Source organism: Bos indicus, chromosome 16 (genome assembly GCF_029378745.1).
Source record: "Bos indicus isolate NIAB-ARS_2022 breed Sahiwal x Tharparkar chromosome 16, NIAB-ARS_B.indTharparkar_mat_pri_1.0, whole genome shotgun sequence".
NCBI classification, from domain to species: domain Eukaryota; kingdom Metazoa; phylum Chordata; class Mammalia; order Artiodactyla; family Bovidae; genus Bos; species Bos indicus.
Genome location: NC_091775.1, coordinates 61682550 through 61704860, shown reverse-complemented (window position 1 = coordinate 61704860; position 22311 = coordinate 61682550). Strand labels below are relative to the sequence as shown.

General features: G+C 38.6%; 1 protein-coding gene across 2 annotated transcripts in view; it reads right to left on the bottom strand.

Annotated features, from left to right (window-relative positions):
* TDRD5 (tudor domain containing 5) overlaps positions 1–22311 on the bottom strand; it is a 79871-nt gene that overhangs the window by 6162 nt on the left and 51398 nt on the right. For both annotated transcript variants that reach the window (XM_070768518.1, XM_070768519.1), the window contains exons 10-17: positions 20067–20279; positions 19295–19361; positions 12745–12945; positions 12092–12250; positions 7761–7925; positions 4745–4927; positions 3788–3931; positions 9–189 (exon numbers count right to left, since the gene is read on the bottom strand). In XM_070768518.1, the coding sequence (XP_070624619.1) occupies positions 9–189; positions 3788–3931; positions 4745–4927; positions 7761–7925; positions 12092–12250; positions 12745–12945; positions 19295–19361; positions 20067–20279 (1313 nt within the window). The remainder of the gene's footprint in view (positions 1–8; positions 190–3787; positions 3932–4744; positions 4928–7760; positions 7926–12091; positions 12251–12744; positions 12946–19294; positions 19362–20066; positions 20280–22311) is intronic.

The following is a 22311-nucleotide window of genomic DNA, read 5'->3' as shown; positions in this document are numbered from 1 at the left end:
GAACCTACCTGACCCAGAATTGACCAATGTGGGAGTTGAGGACAGCTGAATTTGCTTTGGTGGAGTCTGAATGTTGCTAGGCTCAAACTGGCTGCCTTCTGCCGACTGCTGTGACTGGATAAGAGAGATGTAGAACTCCTCCAGTTTGGGCAACGCAGGAGAATCTGAGGCACTCTTGACATTTGATTGCTACAGAATTGGGGCAAAAGCATTAAAAGCCACTGTTAATTTAACAGTAAGAACTGTTTTGTTTCCTCATTTATATACAAAAGAATATTTTCATATCATAAATAAAACTCCCTACTTTTAAGAGTCTAGATACTCTCTGGAAAACAAGTTCTTCTCTAACTGAGGGACCATGAATTTAAGAAGTGTTTACTGAACACATACTATGAGCAAACCTGGTACTCAGGACTGCTATGCACAGCCAGGGGAAAATGGCAGGAAACGGAGAGAAAGAGCATGCACTGAGCACTCAGTGTCAGGCACAGTGCCGGGCAGTTGGCACATGTTTCTTCACTGAAACATCAAAACATTCTTCTAGTTTACGTGTCATTGTGTCTTCTGTATTATGGCTTTTCTCACTTAGCAGAATGCTTTTCGCAAGAGGCAGAGCAAGTTATCCAGTGTCAACCAGTAAGGGACAGGCAGAGATGCAAACTCAGGCTTGCCTATGCACTCTCTGCTCCATCACACCACCTCCAGTAGATACAATCCCTGTCCCTGAAGAGCTCATGGTTCTCAGCTAGGGAAACAGAACCTGGCCTCTGGGTGCCTGTGGAGGAGGCATTAACTGCGTCTGCAACATCAACAACACGCTAGGAGAACACAACAGCTTTAAAGGAAGGCTCCTCAGGAGAAATGACAAAACGGAATACTAAGAACCAAGGTTTGAGAGGAAAAGATGGAATCCCCAAACAAAGCCTCAATTTGGGCTAAAGTGAATGAAGTGCCAAGTTTTAATCGATGGATCCTATATCTTCCTACAGAGCACTGCTGAAATAGTTACAGTCCAGGGTGACTCAGAGCATTTATCTTCTAACTGGCATTAGAAGATAAAGTGACGGCAACGGGCATTAACACAACTAGATGGGCCTCCTTCAGTTCAGTCCAGTGGCTCAGTCGTGTCTGACTCTTTGCGACCCCATGAATCACAGCACGCCAGGCCTCCCTGGCCATCACCAACTCTCGGGCCTCATTAGGAGTTGCCATAATAAACCCACATAAGTGGCTTAGGGTCTGGGGATCTGCCTAGAGTAAACTGAAACAAAAATTATACGAATAGAAAATGTAGCTTTATATGTTCTTTAGACTGGTGTGTTAAGACATTCAATATCAGCTGGCTTTCCTTTTCTCTTCCATGACAAAAAACCCTGTTCATTTTTAAACATGGCAGGCAAGGATATGGCTTATATAATTACATTATATACAAATGGCTGTGCTTCTTTTTGTGGGCAGCAAAAATGAAATCTCCTAAAGCCCACATAGTTACCTTACCATATAATATGCTACTTCAGGAAAGCAAAGACCTGGATTCAAACTTTTGCTTAATTTATGCAATTTCACACGTGTGCTTTAGTTACCCTTTAAGTTTATTCTCTCTTAAAATGAAGCTTCGATGATAATTAAGTAAACATTAATATGATAAGCTTTTATGGCTGGAAAGATCATTAGTCAAAATCAGTTTTTGCAGATGGATACACTAAGGCCCCAAAAGGGAACTTGCTCAAACTTGTGGTAAAGATTAAGCTCTAAATTATAGAATTCCCAGGCAAGTGTTTTTACACTAAGCCCTGCTGACTATTTTTAGCAATGTGTGAAAGTATGTGTTAATTGCTCAGTTGTGTCCGACTCTTTGCAACCCCATGGACTGTAGCCCACCAGGCTCCTCTATCCATGGAATTCTCCAGGCAAGAATACTGGAGTGGGTTACCATTCCCTTCAGTCAAAATCAGAAATAGTTTTCTAAAAGCTGTATCTGTTTCCTTTCCTGATAAATATGATTTTGAAGAAAGACAAATTGCTAAAACACATTTAAGATGCATTCTGACACTTTTTCACTCTGAAAAAAAGAAAAGAACATAGGTGAATGCCTACTAAATTTGTATGCCACTATGAAAGCAAGTACCTGTGGTCAGTTTAAGCACCTAAGTAAAAAGTTAAGAGCAGTTTAGAGCGCTGCTGTTCAAAGTGTGATTCACCACCAAGCAGCATCAGCATCACCTGTAAGCTTTTAAGACATGGAGAACTTTAGTCCCCAGCCCAGATCTGCTCAATCAGAATCTACAGTCTCACAAGGTTCTCAGGTGATCACTATGAACACTGTAGTTCAAGATGCATTGCTCTGCCAGATTCTCGCTCTATAGTTATCAATGAAAAACTCCTTCACCGTTGTCTGAAAATATACCCTTATGGAACCAGAGGTTAGTGGCAACTTCCAAGAAATATGTTCATGATTTATAAAACATTAACATATGTAATCAAAAGCACAGCCCCAAACCACAATAACATAAAACTTCATGCCCACTAGGATGGCTATAATTTAAAAAACTAGATAACAACAAGTGTTGGCAAAGATGTGGACCAAATTTGAACACTCTTAGATTGCTGGTGGGAATATAAAATGGTGCAAATGTTTGGAACAGTCTGGCAGTTCCTCCAAATACTAAACATAGAGTTACCACGTGTGTGTGTGTGTGTGTGTGTGTGTGTGTGCACGCGTGCGCGCGTGTGCACGCTTAGTTGCTTCAGTCATGACCTACTCTTCATGACCCCATGGACTGTAGCCCACCAGGCTCCTCTGTCCATGGGATTTCCCAGGCAAGAATATTGGAGGAGGTAGCCATTCCTCTCTCCAGGGGATCCTCCCAACCCAGGATCAAACCCACATCTCCTGTGTCTCCTACACTGCAGGTGTATTCTTTATTGCTGAGCCACTGGGGGTGGGGGGAGTGAGCCTAGATTTATTACCACAGAACCTAGTAATTCAACTCTCGGGTATATACCTAAGAAAACTGAAAACATACATCCACGTAGAAACACATACACACGTCACAGCAGCATTATTCATAATAGCAGAAAAGCAGAAATAACTCAAATGTTCATCAGCTGATGCATGGATAAACAAAACAGAAAACTTTATCTTAAAACTAAATCTGTGCTTTAAGAAACCTACATTTACAGAACAGACTGTTTTATGTAATACAGCATACTTTATCAATAATCTCATGCAAAGTAATCACATTCTGCAGAAAATATATCACTTAGAAGGTTCATCGTCCACCACTCTGCTTTTTTAACAAGTCTAGACATGAAGTCCTTCATTTTCAGTGTACTGCACAAAAGTACAGAGACCATTAGCCAAATTTCATGATCCACACAAGTTGTCCTTCTATTTTCAGGATGCTCATAAAATATTTGAGAAACACAAAACAAATGGATTTTATTCCAGGGTTAGTGCTTTCCACTAAGGCAACAAAAAAGAAAAAACCAGCCTAGATGATTGGGCAGATACAGAACTTAAAATGTATGGCTAAGTGAAAATACTTGTTTTTCTCTATCCCTAATGTTTAATCAATCTTCTAATTCTAGGCTCAGAATTTTCTTCTGGAGAGATGAATAACTACAGTAAGATAACTGAAATTAATTTTTAAATAAACATACATTTTTACATATATGTAGTCCACCAAATGCTGAGAGAGGGATCATTCACCAGAATCTCACCTTCTAAAACTGAAAGCACTTCCTCATAAAAAACTTGTCACAGTAATACTCATTAGACACTTACCTTTTGAATCCTGGTGGTGTCAATATGTTTTTCCTGAGCACCCAGTCCTTCTGGTATTTGAACTTCTACTTTCATTCCATTCACAAGGCCTGAAGGCTGCCATGAATCATCCCATATATCTTTGGGTGTAGAAAAACACCAATCCTACAGAGAAAAAAAAATACTGCAACACTAAACGGAGATACAGTGCCACGTGATTCCTATGGAGGATAACCTGGGCAAGGTAAAGGCAAGGAGGTAGTGTATACTAACTGAACAAGAAAAGATATTAACTTTCTAATATCAATGTGAGTTTTCCCTCTTGCTTTACTGGTCCATACCCAACACACTGAATTCCTCTGAATACACAGATCTCATAAAAATAAGTATGGTGCTGTTTGCAGTATCATCTTGAATACATTTTTCATGGCTAGATGATTTTTATAATCATTCAGTATTAAAATGGCACAAATAACAAGCAGAAACTTAAGTGTTGATGTATCTTCTTCCTGGTAGCCAATGGGAAGTTAATTAAAATTTATTTATTTATTTTTAATTTAATTTTATTTTTAAACTTTACATAATTGTATTAGTTTTGCCAAATTGTAGGGTCCAATATTAGTACATACACTCAGATTCAGACATTATAAGGTTAGCGCAACAAAAATTAAATTAGGGAAAACACTCTATTTCTAGTTTCTAAGACCTTGACTAGGTGCCAACGATAAAACAAAAATCATAATAACTGATAGGGTAGATAGACACAATATGTCCAGTTTATTCTGCCATTTCATCCTGTCTCCATCCCTAACACTGTCTTCTTTGCAGGGAGGGAGGGTCCAGGAAATGCATTCTTCTGAATCACTGTCTGAGAAATCCACATGAAATGCAGTATGTACAGCTTTTCTGAGGCTTGGACAATTACATTGACAGTTCCTTTTTCAGTAATTTTTCTTTATGTTTTCCCAAGGATCTAACCTTCTGTGGTATTTCTTTACATGATGGATATGGTTTCTTTCCACCAAGGCTTGAGGTAAATAAGTGGGAGGCAGCATCACTTTCTTTTCCCATTTTAGCCTGCAAAGGTAACCAGTTCTCATCCCAAATATCATCACCTATGGTTACTGACTCCAGGTATGGCATTCCAGTGGGGATCTCATCCTAAGTGATGAGAAAAAAAATTTAATTTAGAAAAACTAAATTAATTAATTAATTTAATTAATTAGAAAAACTTTAATTTATTGTTCCTATATGAATACATTTTGAAATTTAGGTTTACAATTTTTCCTGACTCTGGGTAAAGATGGCAGTTTCAATATACAATTCATTACGTTCTCCCCTTCTGACACAGCACCAAAATAAAATAGATTCAAGGTATAAACTTACAGTCAAAGAGAAATAAGAGGGGAAAACATCACCTATGTTCTGGATACAGGAAATCAGACAAGGGACAACTTATTAAGTAGTCCTGAGAAAGTGGAATCCTGAGCTTTTAGGAGGAAAATCTGAGAAGCAACCCAAACTTATACCATAAATACTGCAAAAATTCAGGAACTACTCCTATGAAGTTTTTTTAGAATTGAGGGTATAAAGTGAGAATGAAAACAAGAGCCACTCATTTAATGTCAGCTCATGAGGCTCAATACCAGAAAAACAAACAACCCCATCAAAAAGTGGGCAGAAGACCTAAACAGACATTTCTCCAAAAAAGACAAGACATATGGCTAATGAACACATGAAAAGATGTTCAACGTTGCTCATTATTAGAGAAACGCAAATCAAAACTACAGTGAGGCATCACACTCGTCAGAATGGCCATTATCAAAAAGTCTACAAGGGTTCAGCATCAGTTTTACAAGAAATGTTAAAGTGACTTCTTAAAGCAGAAAAGATCACAACTAGACATATAAAAATTATAGGAAAAATCTCAATGTGTAAAAGCAAACATATGGTAAAGGTAACAGATCAACTACTTATAAAGCTAGTAGGAAAGTTGAAAGTAAAATTGTCTGTATCTACAATAAGTAGTTAAGAGATTCCTAAAACAAAAAGATGTAAGATATGACATCAAAAAATATTTTAAAATTCAATAGAGAAAGCATAGTCTAAAAAAAAAAAAAAAAGCATAGTCTTTCCAACAAATAGCACTAAAACCAATAACCTTAACCTAAATCTCACCCCTTATACTAAAATTAAATCAAGATGTTTTGAAACACAGTACATAAAAAAAAAACTGATGTACTTTTTCAAGATTAAAAACCTTTCCTATATGAAAGATACCATTAAGAGAATGAAGCTACAAGTGGGAGAAAATATTTGAAAATCACAAATCTGACAAAGGGCTATCCAGAACATATAAAGAATACTAAAAACCCAAAAGTAAGAAAACAAACAACTCATTCAATCATTCAAAAAATGGGCAAAAGACTTTAACAGGCATTTCACCAAGAAATACACGTGGATGGCAAATGAGCACTGATAAGATGGTCAATATCACAGTCATTAGGGAAATGCAGATTAAAACCACACTGTGATACTACTACTGCACACCTATGAAAATGGTTAAAAATTCCTGACAATATCAAGTGCTCATAAGATATGGAGCAACTGGAACTCATATACTGCTGGCAGAAATACAAAACGGTACAGCCAGTCTGGAAAAATCTGGCATACATTTACCACATGAGCCAGCAATCCAACTCTTATTACGTTTATTAAAATGCCTATACATGAATATTTATAAAAGATCTATTCATACCAAAATATAGAAGATCAATTCATACATTAAATAACCATAATGTCTTCAATGGATGCATGGATATACAAACTGTGGTACATCCATACCATACTACTCATCATCAACAGAAATGAACTCCTGGTACATGCAATGATTTAAATGAAGGTACTATGCTGAATCAAAGACGCTTCTATTGGGAAGTTACATATCACATGATTCCACTTAATTGACAGTCCTGAAAAGGTAAAATTATGGTGACGGGAAACATAAATGCTTGCTAGGGGATTAGGGATTTGGGGAGATGTGATTATAAAGGAGTAGCATTAGGGAGTTTTTTCAGATGATGGAACCATTCTGCATCCTGACTATGGTGGTGGTTACATAAATCTATACATGTATTAAAATTGATAGGACAGTACTCTGAGTACAAAGTCAATTGTTTACTGTATATTCACTTGGAAAGAAGTATTAACACCAGAGAAAATAAAAGTTATGCAGGAAAGGAAAACTTGACATCACATATTATTTGACTGTATATAGCATTTACAGAGTCACAATAACAAAATATTGAATGAATGGTGATCTAATGGAAAGTTCGATATATTAGTAAGATGATGAGAGAACAGACAGGGTATTTTTGTCTGGGGTGGGGGACAAGAGATGAAACAGAACTAAACCTTCATCTCTCATGCTGGGAAGGCCATACATGCTTAAAACTGAAAAATAAGGCAATAACAATATAAGGATGCAATTTAATGAAAGAAATAGAGACATATTCCAAAGGAAGACGTTAAATGAAAATCGTTGCTCTGTGAAATAGGAAATGAAGGGGAAGGGGTTATGGGGAACTCTAAGCTGTGTGTACATAAACATTTGGCTGTTTTTGTTTGTTTGTTTTTTTAAAGAAAAAAGCTGTGAGCCCATGGACATTTGATTAAAAATATGTCCTCTGGAGAGAGCTGTCAAACATTTTTCTTGATGGGTCTTCCTAATACAATTTCTCAATACTACTTTCTACATCACTGTATAATTCTTCAAAATTGCCCAGAAGTCAGATATTGGCTTTTCTTTTTTGTGATTGAGGCTACATTGCTGAAACTTTGGTCTTGGTCATCACTGAAGAATTTGCAATTCATCTGTGGGAGATGCTCTGATGGCACCACAATGAATAGGGCATAAAGAGCTATTTTACTTCAGTCTCCTTCACTTATTAATTTATTAATTACATTTTTAAAAAGCTATATCCCCTTCTCCTACCTCATTTTCTTCTTTCAGATCCTTTAGCTCTGGGATGGACCACTTTGGATCTTCTTCATAGCTCTTATCTTGTATTTTCAAAGAATTTAATTTAGAATCCTTTAATGGCTCCTCTGAGGTGACTGATCCAAGGTGACTGAAAGTCTTTTCATCATTAATATCTTGCTAGTAGATAAGAAAGAGAAATTATTTTATTTTCTATAGTAACGCTGTTTCCAAAATTGCCCCCACCTATAAATTCTGGGGGCAATTTTTCACTACGGTTCATGTATATGCAACATTATTTTCTAACTTTATGCACTGACCCTAGGTATTCCCATCCCATTAAATTAGTTCAGGCCAAGGGCTTCCCAGGTGGTGCAGTGGTAAAGAATCTGCCTGCCAATGCAGGAGACATAAGAGACATGGGTTCAACCCAGGGTCAGGAAGATCCCCTGGAGGAGGAAATGGTAAGCCACTCCAGTATTTTTGCCTGGAGAATCCCATGGACAGAGAAGCCTGTGGCTACAGTTCATTGGGTCGCAAAGAGTTAGACACGACTGAGGATGCACGCAGAGGTTAACAATATTGAGTACATATTATGTAATGTGTACAGGGTAGCTCTGTGGGTATAAAGATGAATGCAACAGGGGCCCAGCTCTAAAAGAACTCAAATATAGCATGAAGATACACAATCAGATAATCACAGCACAACCCTCAGTGTAGAGCCAACACAGAGATGTCACATTGACCAAAATAATACTGGAGAAGGAAGATGTCTGAGAACATGTAATAAAGGAGATAAATCAAACTGTTAGGATGCCTAAAAGAAAAGCAAGGATTAGAGGGAATCAGGTGTATAGAGGGGCTTCCCTGCTGGCTCAGCGGTAAAGAATCTGTCTGCCAATGCAGGAGACGTGGGTTTGATCCCTGGGTTGGGAAGATCCCCTGGAGAAAGAAATGGCAACCCACTCCAGAATTCTTGCATGGAGAATCCCATGGACAGAGGAGCCTGGTGGGCTATAGTCCATGGGGTCACAAAAGAATTGGATACGACTTCGTGACTGAACAACAACAAGGTGTATAGAGGTAGGTTTATGCGTGTATATAGCATGTTAAAATACAGGCTGGGGTACAAGAGAGAAGCTTTAGGCCTTATCTCTCTGCAGAAAAGATGTCCTTATTTCATTTTTAGGACTGAACTATGATTATTTAAAGACATCAACACAGTGATGATAAGATATTCTAAAAACTTTTAAGGCTGAAAGTTCAATTCAGTAGTTAAGAGTCAGGAAACATAACTGTTCTAATCAAGTAATAAGAATTAACAAAAATTCAGATTTCAGAAAGTTTTACAGGTTAAACAAGCCCAATTAATTTTAACTAGCTTTAAACTAAAATGAAATCTAAAATGTTGATACTGCTTTAAACATGCAGCAATAAACATTCATACACATTTTTCAGAGTAGGTTAATCTCCCAATAGTCAAATGGTCTTTTGGAAAAACAATTTTACTGAAATATAATTGATTTACAATGTTGTGTTAGTTTCAGGTGTACAGCAAAATAGCCTTTCCTTTTTATCTTTTCTAATAATGCAAGTCCACTAACAAAACAACATTATCCCTATAATTTAAAAAGTCATATATATAAAACATACTTACAAAAAATATTTTCATATTTTATTCAAAGAATAAAGCTTTGTTATGTCCAGAAAAAATAAATTTGGGGACTCTCAAACTGAGCCCAACCTGTATTTTTAGCTCAGTACTTATTGCCATGAGGACTATGAGAGACTTTGAAGACATGTCTATTTATTTGCTCATTTGTTGAAAAGTCATTTAACTTATTACTTACTAATGTGCATCACTTTACATATATCTAAAATGGGGATCTTAAAGAAATAACCTGGTAAAGTGGTTGTGAAGATTAATTAACTAGTACGTGCAAGGACTGAAACAGCGCCTGCCACACAGCACAAGTACAGTACGTGTCCCTGTTACCTTTTTATCACGATGGTGTGATCACTCACCTAGAGTCAGACATCCTAGAGTCTGAAGTCAGGTGGGCCTTAGGAAGCATCACTACCAACAAAGCTAGTGGAGGTGATGGAATTCCAGTTGAGCTATTTCAAATCCTGAAAGATGATGCTGTGAAAGTGCTGCATTCAATATGCCAGCAAATTTGGAAAACTCAGCAGTGGCCACAGGACTGGAAAAGGTCAGTTTTCATCCCAATCCCAAAGAATGGCAATGCCAAAGAACACTCAAACTACCGCACAATTGCACTCATCTCAGATGCTAGCAAAGTAATGCTCAAAATTCTCCAAGCTAGGCTTCAACAGTATGTGAACCGTGAACTTCCAGATGTTCAAGCTGGTTTTAGAAAAGGCAGAAGAACCAGAGATCAAATTGCTAACATCCATTGGATCATCGAAAAAGCAAGAGAGTTCCAGAAAAACATCTACTTCTGCTTTATTGACTATGCCAAAGCCTCTGACTGTGTGGATCACAACAAACTGTGGAAAATTCTGAAAAGAGATGGGAATACCAGACCACCTGACCTGCCTCCTGAGATATGTGTATGCAGGTCAACAAGCAACAGTTAGAACTGGACATGGAACAACAGACTGGTTTCAAATCAGGAAAGGAGTTCGTCCAGGCTGTATACTGTCACCCTGCTTATTTAACTTATATGCAGAGTACATGATGAGAAATGCTGGACTGGATGAAGCACAACCTGGAATAAAGACTTCCAGGAGAACTATCAATAACCTCAGATATGCAGATGACACTACATTTATGACAGAAAGTGAAGAAGAACTAAAGAGCCCCTTGATAAAAGTGAAAGGAAGAGTGAAAAGTTTGGCTTAAAACTCCACATTCAGAAAACTAAGATCCTGGCATCTGGTCCCATCACTTCATGGCAAACAGATGGGGAAACAGTGGAAACAGTGAGAGACTTTATTCTGGGGGGCTCCAAAATCACTGCAGATGGGGACTGCAGCCATGAAATTAAAAGACACTTGCTCCTTGGAAGAAAAGCTATGACCAATCTAGACAGCATATTAAAAAGCAGAGACTTTGCCAACAAAGGTCCATCTAGTCAAAGGTATGGTTTTTCCAGTAGTCATGTATGGATGTGAGAGTTGTATCATAAAGAAAGATGAGTGCCCAAGAACTATGCTTTTGAACTGTGGTGTTGAAGAAGACTCTTGAGAGTCCCTTGGACTGCAAGGAGATCCAACCAGTCCATCCTAAAGGAGATCAGTCCTGAATATTCATTGAAAGGACTGATGCTGAAGCTGAAACTCCAATACTTTGGCCACCTGATGCAAAGAACTGAAAAGACCCTGATGCTGGGAAAGATCAAAGGCAGGAGGAGAAGGGGACGACAGAGGATGAGATGGTTGGGTGGCATCACTGACTCAATGGACATGAGTTTCCGCAAACTCTGGGAGTTGGTGATGGACAGGAAAGCCTGGCGTGCTGCAGTCCATGGGGTTGCAAAGAGTTGGACACAACTGAGCAACTGAACTGTGGTATGGAATAATACATAACAATATTATTGTTATTACTGTGGGTAGGAGTTGCCACAAGGTTTACAGAAAAAGTTAGAAATGAGAACACTTCAAGAAACATCTGAAGTGTGTAGAGGGAAGAAAAAATAGCATTTGGATCCATGCAGGTAAGGTCACAACTGCACCAAGGTGGCAGCAGAATTCAGCATATGAGAGAAATTATGCAGGAAAAAGCATGGCTGAAATGAAGGTTTAAACCAGCAAATGATGAGAGACAAGGTAACTGTTGAGATTACTGTGTAGTTTCCAAACTTCCCCAGGTTTGCAAATGCCTCAGTTTCCTCATTGCTAAAATAAGGTTCATTATAGTCACTACAACTTCCTGGTAGCTCAGCTGGTAAAGAATCTGCCTGCAATGCAGGTGACCCTGGTTCAATTCCTGGGTCGGGAAGATCCTCTGGAGAAGAGATAGGCTACCCACTCCAGTATTCTTGGGCTTCTGTGGTGGCTCAGATGGTAAAGAATCCACCTGCAATGTGGGAGACCTGGGTTTGATCCGTGGGTTGGAAAGATCCCCTGGAAGAGGCCATGGCAACCCACTTCAGTATTCCCACCTGGAGAACCTGCATGGACAGAGGAGCCTGGTGGGATACAGTCCATGGGGTTGCAAAGAGTCGGACAAGACTGAGCAACTAAGCACTACCTCACAAGCATTTTATGAGTATTAAATAATATATTAAAAGTGCCTTTTATAGTGTCTGGCATACAGTAAGTACTCATTAAATATTAACAATAATAAAAAGAATATGACAGTATTTGCAAAAACCTCTTACCAGGGTATATAAGTCACTCTCTTTTGATTGTGGACTGATCTCTCGGTCTTCATTAAAATAGTGCTGCTGGGAATGATAGCCCAGCTCTTTCAGGACAATGTCCTCAGGCGTCACACTGGATTTAGTGTATAAAGCTAAAGGGTTGAGGTCTCTGAAACCCTAGGATAAGAAAAAGGAGGAGGAAGAGTTTAGTTTCTCAGAAAAAAATGGAAACAGCACTTCATAATCCTCAAATGTTGTGGAAATGTATTATCTTCTAAAATTTAATAGAATTTTCCCCATACTGATAGTGCTTGCTAGCCACAAAAATGATCAACACCAATATTAATGTTGATGTAGACACTGTTATCAATTTGAAAATAAGAGAGTGTTGCTCTTCTCTAAGAAAACTTCAGAGAGTTAAATACTTGGGAGTAAGACAGAATCCTCCATTATTTAAAATAAAAGCACTCACATTCTAAAGGACAATAAGCCAAATGTAATTTTCTGTGGTCATGTGAAAATTAAGAAAGTGCTGTGCACTCAGTAAGCCAGGCACCTCACAGATGTCTCTTAAAGAATCAATCAAATAACCTTCTGTATTAAATTCTCTTATACCTTGAAGGGTTGAGATTAAACAAAATACATTACAAAATACATTCAGACTGTTCCACCTTAGAAGGGACATTTTCTCGGCATACAATAGCATGACCCTCTGTCCTCAAAACATGGTGGAAATAGACATCTTCATTTGAGGACGTGTCACACAGGAAAATGTTCAGGATCCCATCTACATATTCATCCACTACCCCTACTAATGGCTTCAAGCCACACAACTTCTGGAACTGCAAAACAGCTCTGGATGTCCAATGTTCCTGAAATACAATCAAGATGTGAGATTCAGATGACAGATTCAAACATCAATTATAAAAACCAAACCACAAATACAAGTGAATTCCTAATGAACTAAAGATTTTAGTGGAAAAATCAAACCATGAAAACAGAATAACACATTTGAGGATATTTATGATTTGGGGATGAGAAAAGGTAGAATAAAGGAAAAATGATGAAAATGGGATTATGGGGAAAACTTATCTTAATGTGATGAAAAAATTCCATGTTTGGAAATGATTGAGTTAGATTATTGGACCAACCCTCTCACAGAAACTAAAAATTTTAGATAAAATATTTTAAAAACATGTCCAAAAAAGCATCAGAGAACGAACAAAAGAGTAACAAATTACCAGGTCAAAATTAAAGGGAAAGTGGGAACTATTTTCGTCTTAAGGTTATCTGCTAATCCAGACTAATCTGAACTTCGGTTTCAATGATGTTACAGGTCAGAGGACAGAAATTCAAGCCAGTATCCACCCATGATAGGGAGTGGAGAGGAGTTTATTAAGTTGAGTCCCTAGGGATACATGCTCAGAATAAGGCAAAAAAAGAAATAAATTAGCCTTCACATGGATTTGCAGCTCAATTTTCACACCAATTGGGTGGTACACAAATCTTCACGTTGTTCATCTGGATTAACATGGTTCTAGACTGCTAGGTGCGTGGCAGAAGAGAATGCAAATATTTCTGGAGGCAGGCAAACTCAATCTATATTCCAACCAATTTTACAAAAAATGTTTTAAAAGTCAATGAGCAGGACATAGGCAAAGATAAAAGTATATAAAGAGACAACAAATCACAAATACAATATAACTAATACAAAACCTCAGAAACTTTAGATATCTGAATTTCCAGATGAATTACAAAACAACTAAACTTACTACACGTAAAAACAAACAAAAAATGAAATTAACTTGAAAGCTTCTGCAGAGATCTGCAATCTATTAAAAATCGATCTAGCAGAATTAAAGAATCAAGAGAACTTTTAGAAAGTAAAAATATAATAATAATAATATTAGAATTAGAAATTAGAAAGTAAAAATAGAGTAATAATAACCAAAAGTAAAACCCTAATGAAAGTGAAAATGAAGTCGCTCAGTCATGTCCGACTCTTTGCGACCCCATGGACTGTGGCCTACCAGGCTCCTCCGTCTATGGGATTTTCCAGGCAAGAATACTGGAGTGGGTTGCCATTTCCTTCTCTAGGAGATCTTCCCAATCCAGGGATTGAACCCTGGTCTCCCACATTGTAAAGAGATGCTTTACCGTCTGAGCCACCAGGGAAGTCTCAAAACCCTAACGCTGCTGCTGCTAAGTTGCTTCAGTCATGTCCAACTCTGTGCAGCCCCACAGACGGCAGCCCACCAGGCTCCCCCGTCCCTGGGACTCTCCAGGCCAGAACACTGGAGTGGGTTGCCATTTCCTTCTCCAATGCAGGAAAGTGAAAAGTGAAAGTGAAGTCGCTCAGTCGTGTCTGACTTTTAGCGACCCCATGGAACTACAGCCTACCAGCCTCTTCTGTCCATGGGATTTTCCAGGCAAGAGTACTGGAGTGGGGTGCCATTACCTTCTCCCAAAACCCTAATAGGTGTATTCAATAACAGATTAGGTAGAAATAAAAAATAAACAACTATGGCTGATTCATTTTGATGTATGACAGAAAACAACAAAATTCTGTAAAGCAATTATCCTTCAATTAAAAAATAAATTTCTAAAAAATTAGTAAAGTGGAAGATAATTTAGAAAAATTACCCAGAATGCAACACCGAAGACAGAAATGTATATAGATTACAGAACAGAGGTTAAAAGATATGGCAGGTAAAGTGAGAAGGTTTACCATATTTTTAATTATGGTTCTACAAAAAGAGAGAAACAGAAGGGGGGCTATAAATATGAATATAGGGAAAAGACAGTAACTGAGGAGACAATGGCTAAGAATTAGACAGATTTAACGAAAAGTAACAATGCACAGATAAAAATTCCAATCAACCACAAAGTAGGATAAATAAGAATAAATCGACACATAAACATATTAAAACTGAAGAACACGGTTTTCAGACTTCAGAAACATGGTAGAGTAGTAAAGACTACCTTTGCCTCGCTCCTTCAGTCTATATCCAGTGAAACAGCCACAACTCAAAAAACGTACTTCTGCCCAGCACAACAGGGCACTGCAGAATTCCACACATCTACACACCCAAAGGGAGATGGACTGAAATGCACAGAGAAGCGGGGGAACTGCAGAGTCCATGCTGGCAGTCCTGGCCCTCTGGGTGAGGTAGTGAACACACAGCTGCAGAGAACCTGGGAGCCACAAGGAAGGCGGTGCACGAAACTGTGGCCACCTGACCGTTCCTGGCACCCACGGCCGCAGGCGGGAGCGGCAGCGGGGCCTGGGACCCTGTCCCTCCAGCATCTGAGAAGCCCACTACCCCACCTGCACCCCCTTCATCACCTCTCCCCACAGCAGGTCCTGTGTCTCAAGAGGAGCCCTGACACAAGGGAAGAGCCCACAATCCAGATGACAACAGCAGCTATGGCAGAAGCAAGTCAGCAAAGACCCTGGCACAAAAAGCAGTGACAAACAATGCATGGAGCCACACCTCTTACAGGGAAGGTGGAGGCTGGAAAGTGCCAACTCTCAAATACAACCAGAGGCTGCTGCTGCTGCTGCTAAGTCGCTTCAGTCGTGTCTGACTCTGTGCAACCCCATAGACGGCAGCCCACCAGGCTCCCCAGTCCCTGGGAGTCTCCAGGCAAGAGCACTGCAGTGGGTTGCCATTTCCTTCTCCAATGCATGAAAGTGAAAAGTAAAAGTAAAGTTGCTCAGTCGTGTCTGACAACCAGAGGCAGCTCAGGTAAAAAAACCAAAAACTTAAATGATTGCGCCACCTACTGGAGGAAACCGAAATCCTACTCTGTCATTCAAAACCAGCTCAGGAACACTTCATCAAACACCACCAAGACTCACAGCGACACTGTATCACAAAAAGACAATGACAATTCTCCAGAAACCAAAGTCATGGAATACTTCAATTTAACTGTTAAAGAATTCAAAATAGCTGTTGTGAAGAAATTCAATGAGCAGTGAGAAAGGTAGGTTAATGAGCTCATGAATAAAATTAATGAACAGAAGGAATATTTCACCAAAGAGATTGAAACGCTAAAAAAGAAAAAAAGAAAGAAACAAACAGGACTTTGTTGGTAGTCCACTGGTTAAGAATCCACCTGCCAATGCAGGGGACATGGATTTGATCCCTTGCCCTGGAAAATCCCACATGCTGCAAGGGCAACTAAGTCTGTGGGTCACAACTACTGAGCCTTCATGCTGCAGCCACTGCAGCCTGTGCACCCTAGAGCCCAGGCTCCGCAACAAGAGAAGCCAAGCAACGAGAAGCCCACATATTGCAACTAGAGGACAGACCACCATCTCACACCATACACACAAATTAACTCAAAATGGCTAAAGATGTAAACGTAAGTGAAAGTCACTCAGTAGTGTCCGACTCTTTGTGACCCTATGGACTATATAGGAATATATATCTGGAATTCTCCAGGCCAGAGTACTGGAGTGGGTAGTCTTTCCCTTCTCCAGGGGATCTTCCCAACCCAGGGATCCCACCCAGGTCTCCCTCATTGCAGGCAGATTCTTTATCAACTGAGCTATCAGGGAAGCCCAAGACTAAATGTGAGACCTGAGACTAAATAAAGCTCCTAGAAGAAAACACAGGCAGTATGCTCTTTGACATTGGTCTTAGTAATATCTCCTTAGATATGTCTCCACAGGCAAGGAAAACAAAAGCAAAAATAAATAAAAGGGACTATACCAAGCTAAAAAGCTTTTGCACAGCAAAGGAAACTAGCAATATAACAAGACTGTCTACCAAATAGGAGAAGAAAGATTTTTGCTAATGATATATCTGATAAGAGGTTTATCCAAAACATATAAAGAACTCATACAACTCAACAATAACAAAAATAGTCTGGTTTGAAAATGGGTAAAGAAATTGAAGTGACATTTTCCAAAGACAATACACAAATGGCCAACAGGTACATGGAAAGATGCTCAACAGCACTAATTATCATGGAAATGCAAATCAAACCCACAATTTGACAGCACCTTACACCTGTAAGAATGGCGATTATCAAAAAGGTAAGAAATAGAAGTGTTGGCAATGGTGTGGAGAAAAGGGAACTCTCATATACAGTACTGGTGAGAATGTAAATTGGTAGATAGACAGAGACAGTATGGAGATTCCTCAAAAACTTAAGAACAGAACTACTATATGATCCAGCTATCTCACTTCTGGGTATTTATCCAAAGAATATGAAAACACTAATCTGAAAATATATCTGCACCTTCACGTTCTTTGGCATTATTTAAATAGCCAAGATATAAATCAAGTGAAGTGCCCATCAACAGAAGAATAAAGAAGATGTGGTATATAAATATAATGGAATACTGCTCAGCTATTAAAAAAAAAAAAAGATGTTACCTTACCATTTACAACAACATGGATTGAACTTGACCATTTTATGCTAAGTAAAATAAGTCAGATGGAGAAAGACATATATCACATGATTTCACTCTTGTATTTAAAAACTATTAGACAAACAAACAAAAAATAATGAACAAAACAAACACACAAATATGTACATACGGAGAACAGAGTAATGGTTATCAGAGGGGAAGGAAGGGGGGTGGGCAAAAATGGGTAAAGGGGGTGGGGTCATCTGATGGAAAACAAACTTTTGGTAGTGAGTATGTGGTAGGATATATGTACACAGAAGTGGAAATACAATGTTGTACATATGAAACATAATGTTATAACTCAATGTTACCTCAATAATATAGTTTTGTTTCCTAAACAGTAAATTTGTAAACTTCAATTTCATTAGCAGATGGTTCTAATACTATATTGAAAGCAAAAGGAGAAGAGGGTGGCAGAGGATGAAATGGTTAAATAGCATCACCGACTCAATGGACATGAATCTGAGCACACTCTGGGAGATAGAGAAAGACAGGGAAGCCTGGTGTGCTGCAGTCCTTGGGGCCGAAAAGAGTGAGGCACAACTTAGCAACTGAACAACAACACAAATGGAAGCTACTGCTAAGTTATTTAAACAGACCAATATGGGATAATAAATGTGTACAGTATGTATAATTAAGAGTTCTGAGGGGGAAAAAAACAAAATTGGGTGCATAATTACAACTACACAAACATATGTATCTATATGGATGAAAATGGCTCCCGTTCCATCCCATGCCAAACATCTTCTACAACAATGTCACTAGAGAATTCTTTAAAAAATTTATTTCTGCTTGTGGCAGTTCTCTTAAGTTGCTCCCCAGAAACTAAAGGACAGCATCCGGCATGTACACACTGCTATATTTAAAACAGATACCCAACCTAACCTAATTGAACTCTGTTCAATGTTATGTGGTAGCCTGGATGGGACGGGAGTTTGGGAGAGAATGAATACATTTATATGTATGGCTGAATCCCTTTGCTGTCCATCTGAACTATCACAACATTGTTTGTTAACTAGCTATACACCAATACAAAATAAAAAGTTTTTTAAAAATAAAGGACAATGTCCAGACTCCTGCACATGGCTGCAGGTCTCCACCTTAGCCTCCTATTTCTCTGACATCATTTGCCATGCACCAACTGCAGCACCCCACTCCAGTACTCTTGCCTGGAAAATCCCATGGACGGAGGAGCCTGGTAGGCTGCAGTCCCTGGGGTCGCTAAGAGTCCGGCACGACTGAGCGACTGCACTTTCACTTTCATGCACTGGAGAAGGAAATGGCAACCCACTCCAGTGTTCTTGCCTGGAGACTCCCAGGGACGGGGGAGCCTGGTAGGCTGCCGTCTATGGGGCCGCACAGAGTCAGACACGACTGAAGCGGCTTAGCAGCAGCGGCAGCAACTGCAGCTCATCCTCTATTACATAGCCAAACAGAACCACTTAAAATTCCTCAAATTTGAGATATTTCATGCTACTCTTCCTTTGCCTGGAATGCCTTTCTTGTTTGTTCAGTTATGATGCTAATCTTCCTTCAAAATTTCATGCAAATGTCACCTCTTTTAAGACACTGTCTCTGATTACGTTGAACAGAAACGAGGGCTGTTCCTTCTGTATTTCTATCATACACTATAAAATTCCCTAGGAAATCTGACACAGTACAATTATTTTTGTCTACATGCCTTTCTCCCATACTGTCTACAATGACTTTCTTTTTCATGTTTTATTTTTTTATCCAGAGAACTTAGAAGATCTTGGCATCAAATGTTTGCTTATTAAATGGGAAGCAAACAAACATACCTCTACTGGTCTCACCCATGCCAAAGAACAAGGGATAGCCTGAGCAGGAAGCTTTGTGTAGCAGCACCTGCAACAGACAGATACATGAATATTTAATCATATTTTAAAACTGCAGTTTATGGAATCTCTTATCCCTTTCTTTAAAAAAAATTATGCATTTCTGGCTCCGCTAGATCTTCTTGCTGCATGTGGGCTTTCTCTAGTTGCAGCAGGTGGCGGCTACTCTTCACTGCAGTGCGCGGGCTTCTCACTGAGGTGGCTTCTCTTGTTGTAAAGCACGAGCTCCAGGCATATGGGCTTCAGTAGCTGTGGTGCAAGTCTTATCCACTTCTTGATTTCAGTTTTTCACACCATTTCAGAGTATTTAATGCATGCATTTTTAAATGAAATGTCTTAACACTTCACAGTAATGTCTAAGAAAGAAATTTGTAAAACATAACAGTCTTTGAAACCAACAAATTAAAATATAGGTGGAAACAATCCAAACTTCATGATATATATATGCAACACTTAGCATGACCCAAAGCATCATTTTCTTAACAAGAGAATGAAATTTAGTCTCATGGTCCATTCAGATTCACAGTCATGTGAGAGAAAACACACGAGATTGTAATCTAACTGTGAAACTAAATGACCATTTGCCAAATCTGCACTACGAAGAAAGGGGTAGAAAGGAGAGAGGCAGGAGAAAAGGAAGAGAGGTCCTAACTCCCCCACAGCTCCAGCATTGTGGTTCAAACCTAAATTGTTCTTAAGGAATTTATTAACTCACTTGAGGAACCTCAGGGAAGACTTCTGAACAGTTCCAATGTTTCCAAAATCTGGATAGAACACTTCAACTTCCTGTTTCCCGAGAATTCGATGGATAATGACCCGATACCACCACTTATCCTCAGAAATCCTTACACAACAGAGATGTCCTGGCTGGATAAAACACTCTGGCATGGCATATCGATCAGAAACCAACTGATTAGAATAACAGCGCCTGCAGAATTCCATAAAAGAAATCCATAGAAAAAGAAAAAAATTAAAGATCATTTTTACTGATGTATCAAGAGCAGGAAAGTCTTGGCAAAAGGCAAAGAAAAATTCTCACTTTTTCTGATTTGGTAATGCTTATTATGATACCAATTAATTTTCTTTTTCATGTCCAAATCCTCTCTTTTTACCAATAAACTTTTTCAAATAGAAATTTACTAAGTGATCATTATGTAACATTATACCAAGTATTCTTAGCATACATATATATAGTGATACAGTATATAATATAGTGATATATATAATATATATAATATAGTGATACAGTCAACTTAGAAAAAACAAAGTATGCTTTTGGAGAGATACAAAATAAATTACTCTTATATGTGACACCAATGTAAAAATCAGATTGCTGCTCATGAATAAATCTAGTGAATGAAAACATAAACATTTTATACAGTGTTTACTAACAAAAGACATTATTCAATAGAGAAAAGATAATTTAGAGTGGTAATTCTCTAAGTGCAGTTTACAAATTCCTGGGACCCTGACACACTTTCAATAGTTCATAAGATCAAAGCTATTTTAATATATTGTATTATTATGAAAATAATTATCTGCCCTTTTCACTGGGTTAACATTTGCATTGATGGTATAAAAGCAACGGTGCCTTTGCTTTTACAAAGTTTTACAAAAGGGTAAAACTCCAGGTGCCTTTGCTGAATCAAACCAGTGGCATTCAACTGTACTGCTGCTGCTGCTAAGTCAGCTTCAGTCGTGTCTGACTCTGTGATTGGACAGACGACAGCCCACCAGGCTCCCCCGTCCCTGGGATTCTCCAGGCAAGAACACTGGAGTGGGTTGCCATTTGATTCTCCAATGCATGAAAGGGAAAAGTGAAAGTGAAGTCGCTCCGCCGTGTCCGACCCTCAAGCAACCCCATGGACTTCAGCCTTTCAGGCTCCTCCGTCCATGTGATTTTCCAGGCAAGAGTACTGGAGTGGGGTGCCATCGCCTTCTCCAATTCAACTGTACTAGCAGTCATTCATTTTTCACTGCCATGCATTCCCAATTAAAATTTTTTTAAAGGGAAAAAAAAGGCTAATTTCACTTAAGAATGTCCATGATAAAGCAATAAAAATTATTAAGTGTATTAAATCTCAAACACAGAGTGACTATCTTTTCAATATTCTCTGTAACAAAAAGGGAAGTACAAGTAAAATACTTCCTAAATTGCCTTAAGGAAAAGCACTTATGGATTTCAGTTGTGAACTGAACTAGCTGTTCTGTATGTATGTATGTGCGTGTGGAGTATTGTTTTTAGTTGGAAGATGAATAAGACACTATTAAACACCATTTTTGCTTGAAAGGTCCACTAAGAAACTATGTTTATTCAGATTTGGGTATTTGACACACACTTTCTCAAGAATGAAGTGGGCTTGTCACTTCCAGGAAAATATTTACAGTATTTATTGTCAATGATAAAATTCAAACCTTTCCAATTAAAATTAGGATTTTCGAAATGTTACATCTAGCACTATGAGCTTGACAGCTTTCTAATACATAATACTCTCCTGATGATATCAGAAATACTAATGAGTGTGATTTTTAAAAAATATATGTGTGATGAAACATCCACATTTGGAAGATGTATGTAACTCACTGCACCAGTATTTTCCAAAAGACCAATGCATGATGTTCCATTGAGTCTACACTTAGAAGGTCTCTATGCTTACTTATATAGTGGAAAGTGACAAACACACTCAAGGGATTAGATCTCATGGTTAAGAGTGCCTGAAGAACTACGGACGGAGGTTTGTGACACTGTACAGGATCCCAAGAAAAAGAAAGGCAAAAATGTTGTCTGAGGAGGCCTTACAAATAGCTGAGAAGAGAAGACACGCTAAAGGCAAAGGAGAAAAGGGAAGATATGTCCATTTGAATGCAGAGTTCCAAAGAATAGCAAGGAGAGATAAGAAAGCCTTGAGAAAGTGAGTGATCCATGCAAAGAAATAGGGGAAAACAATAGAATGGGAAAG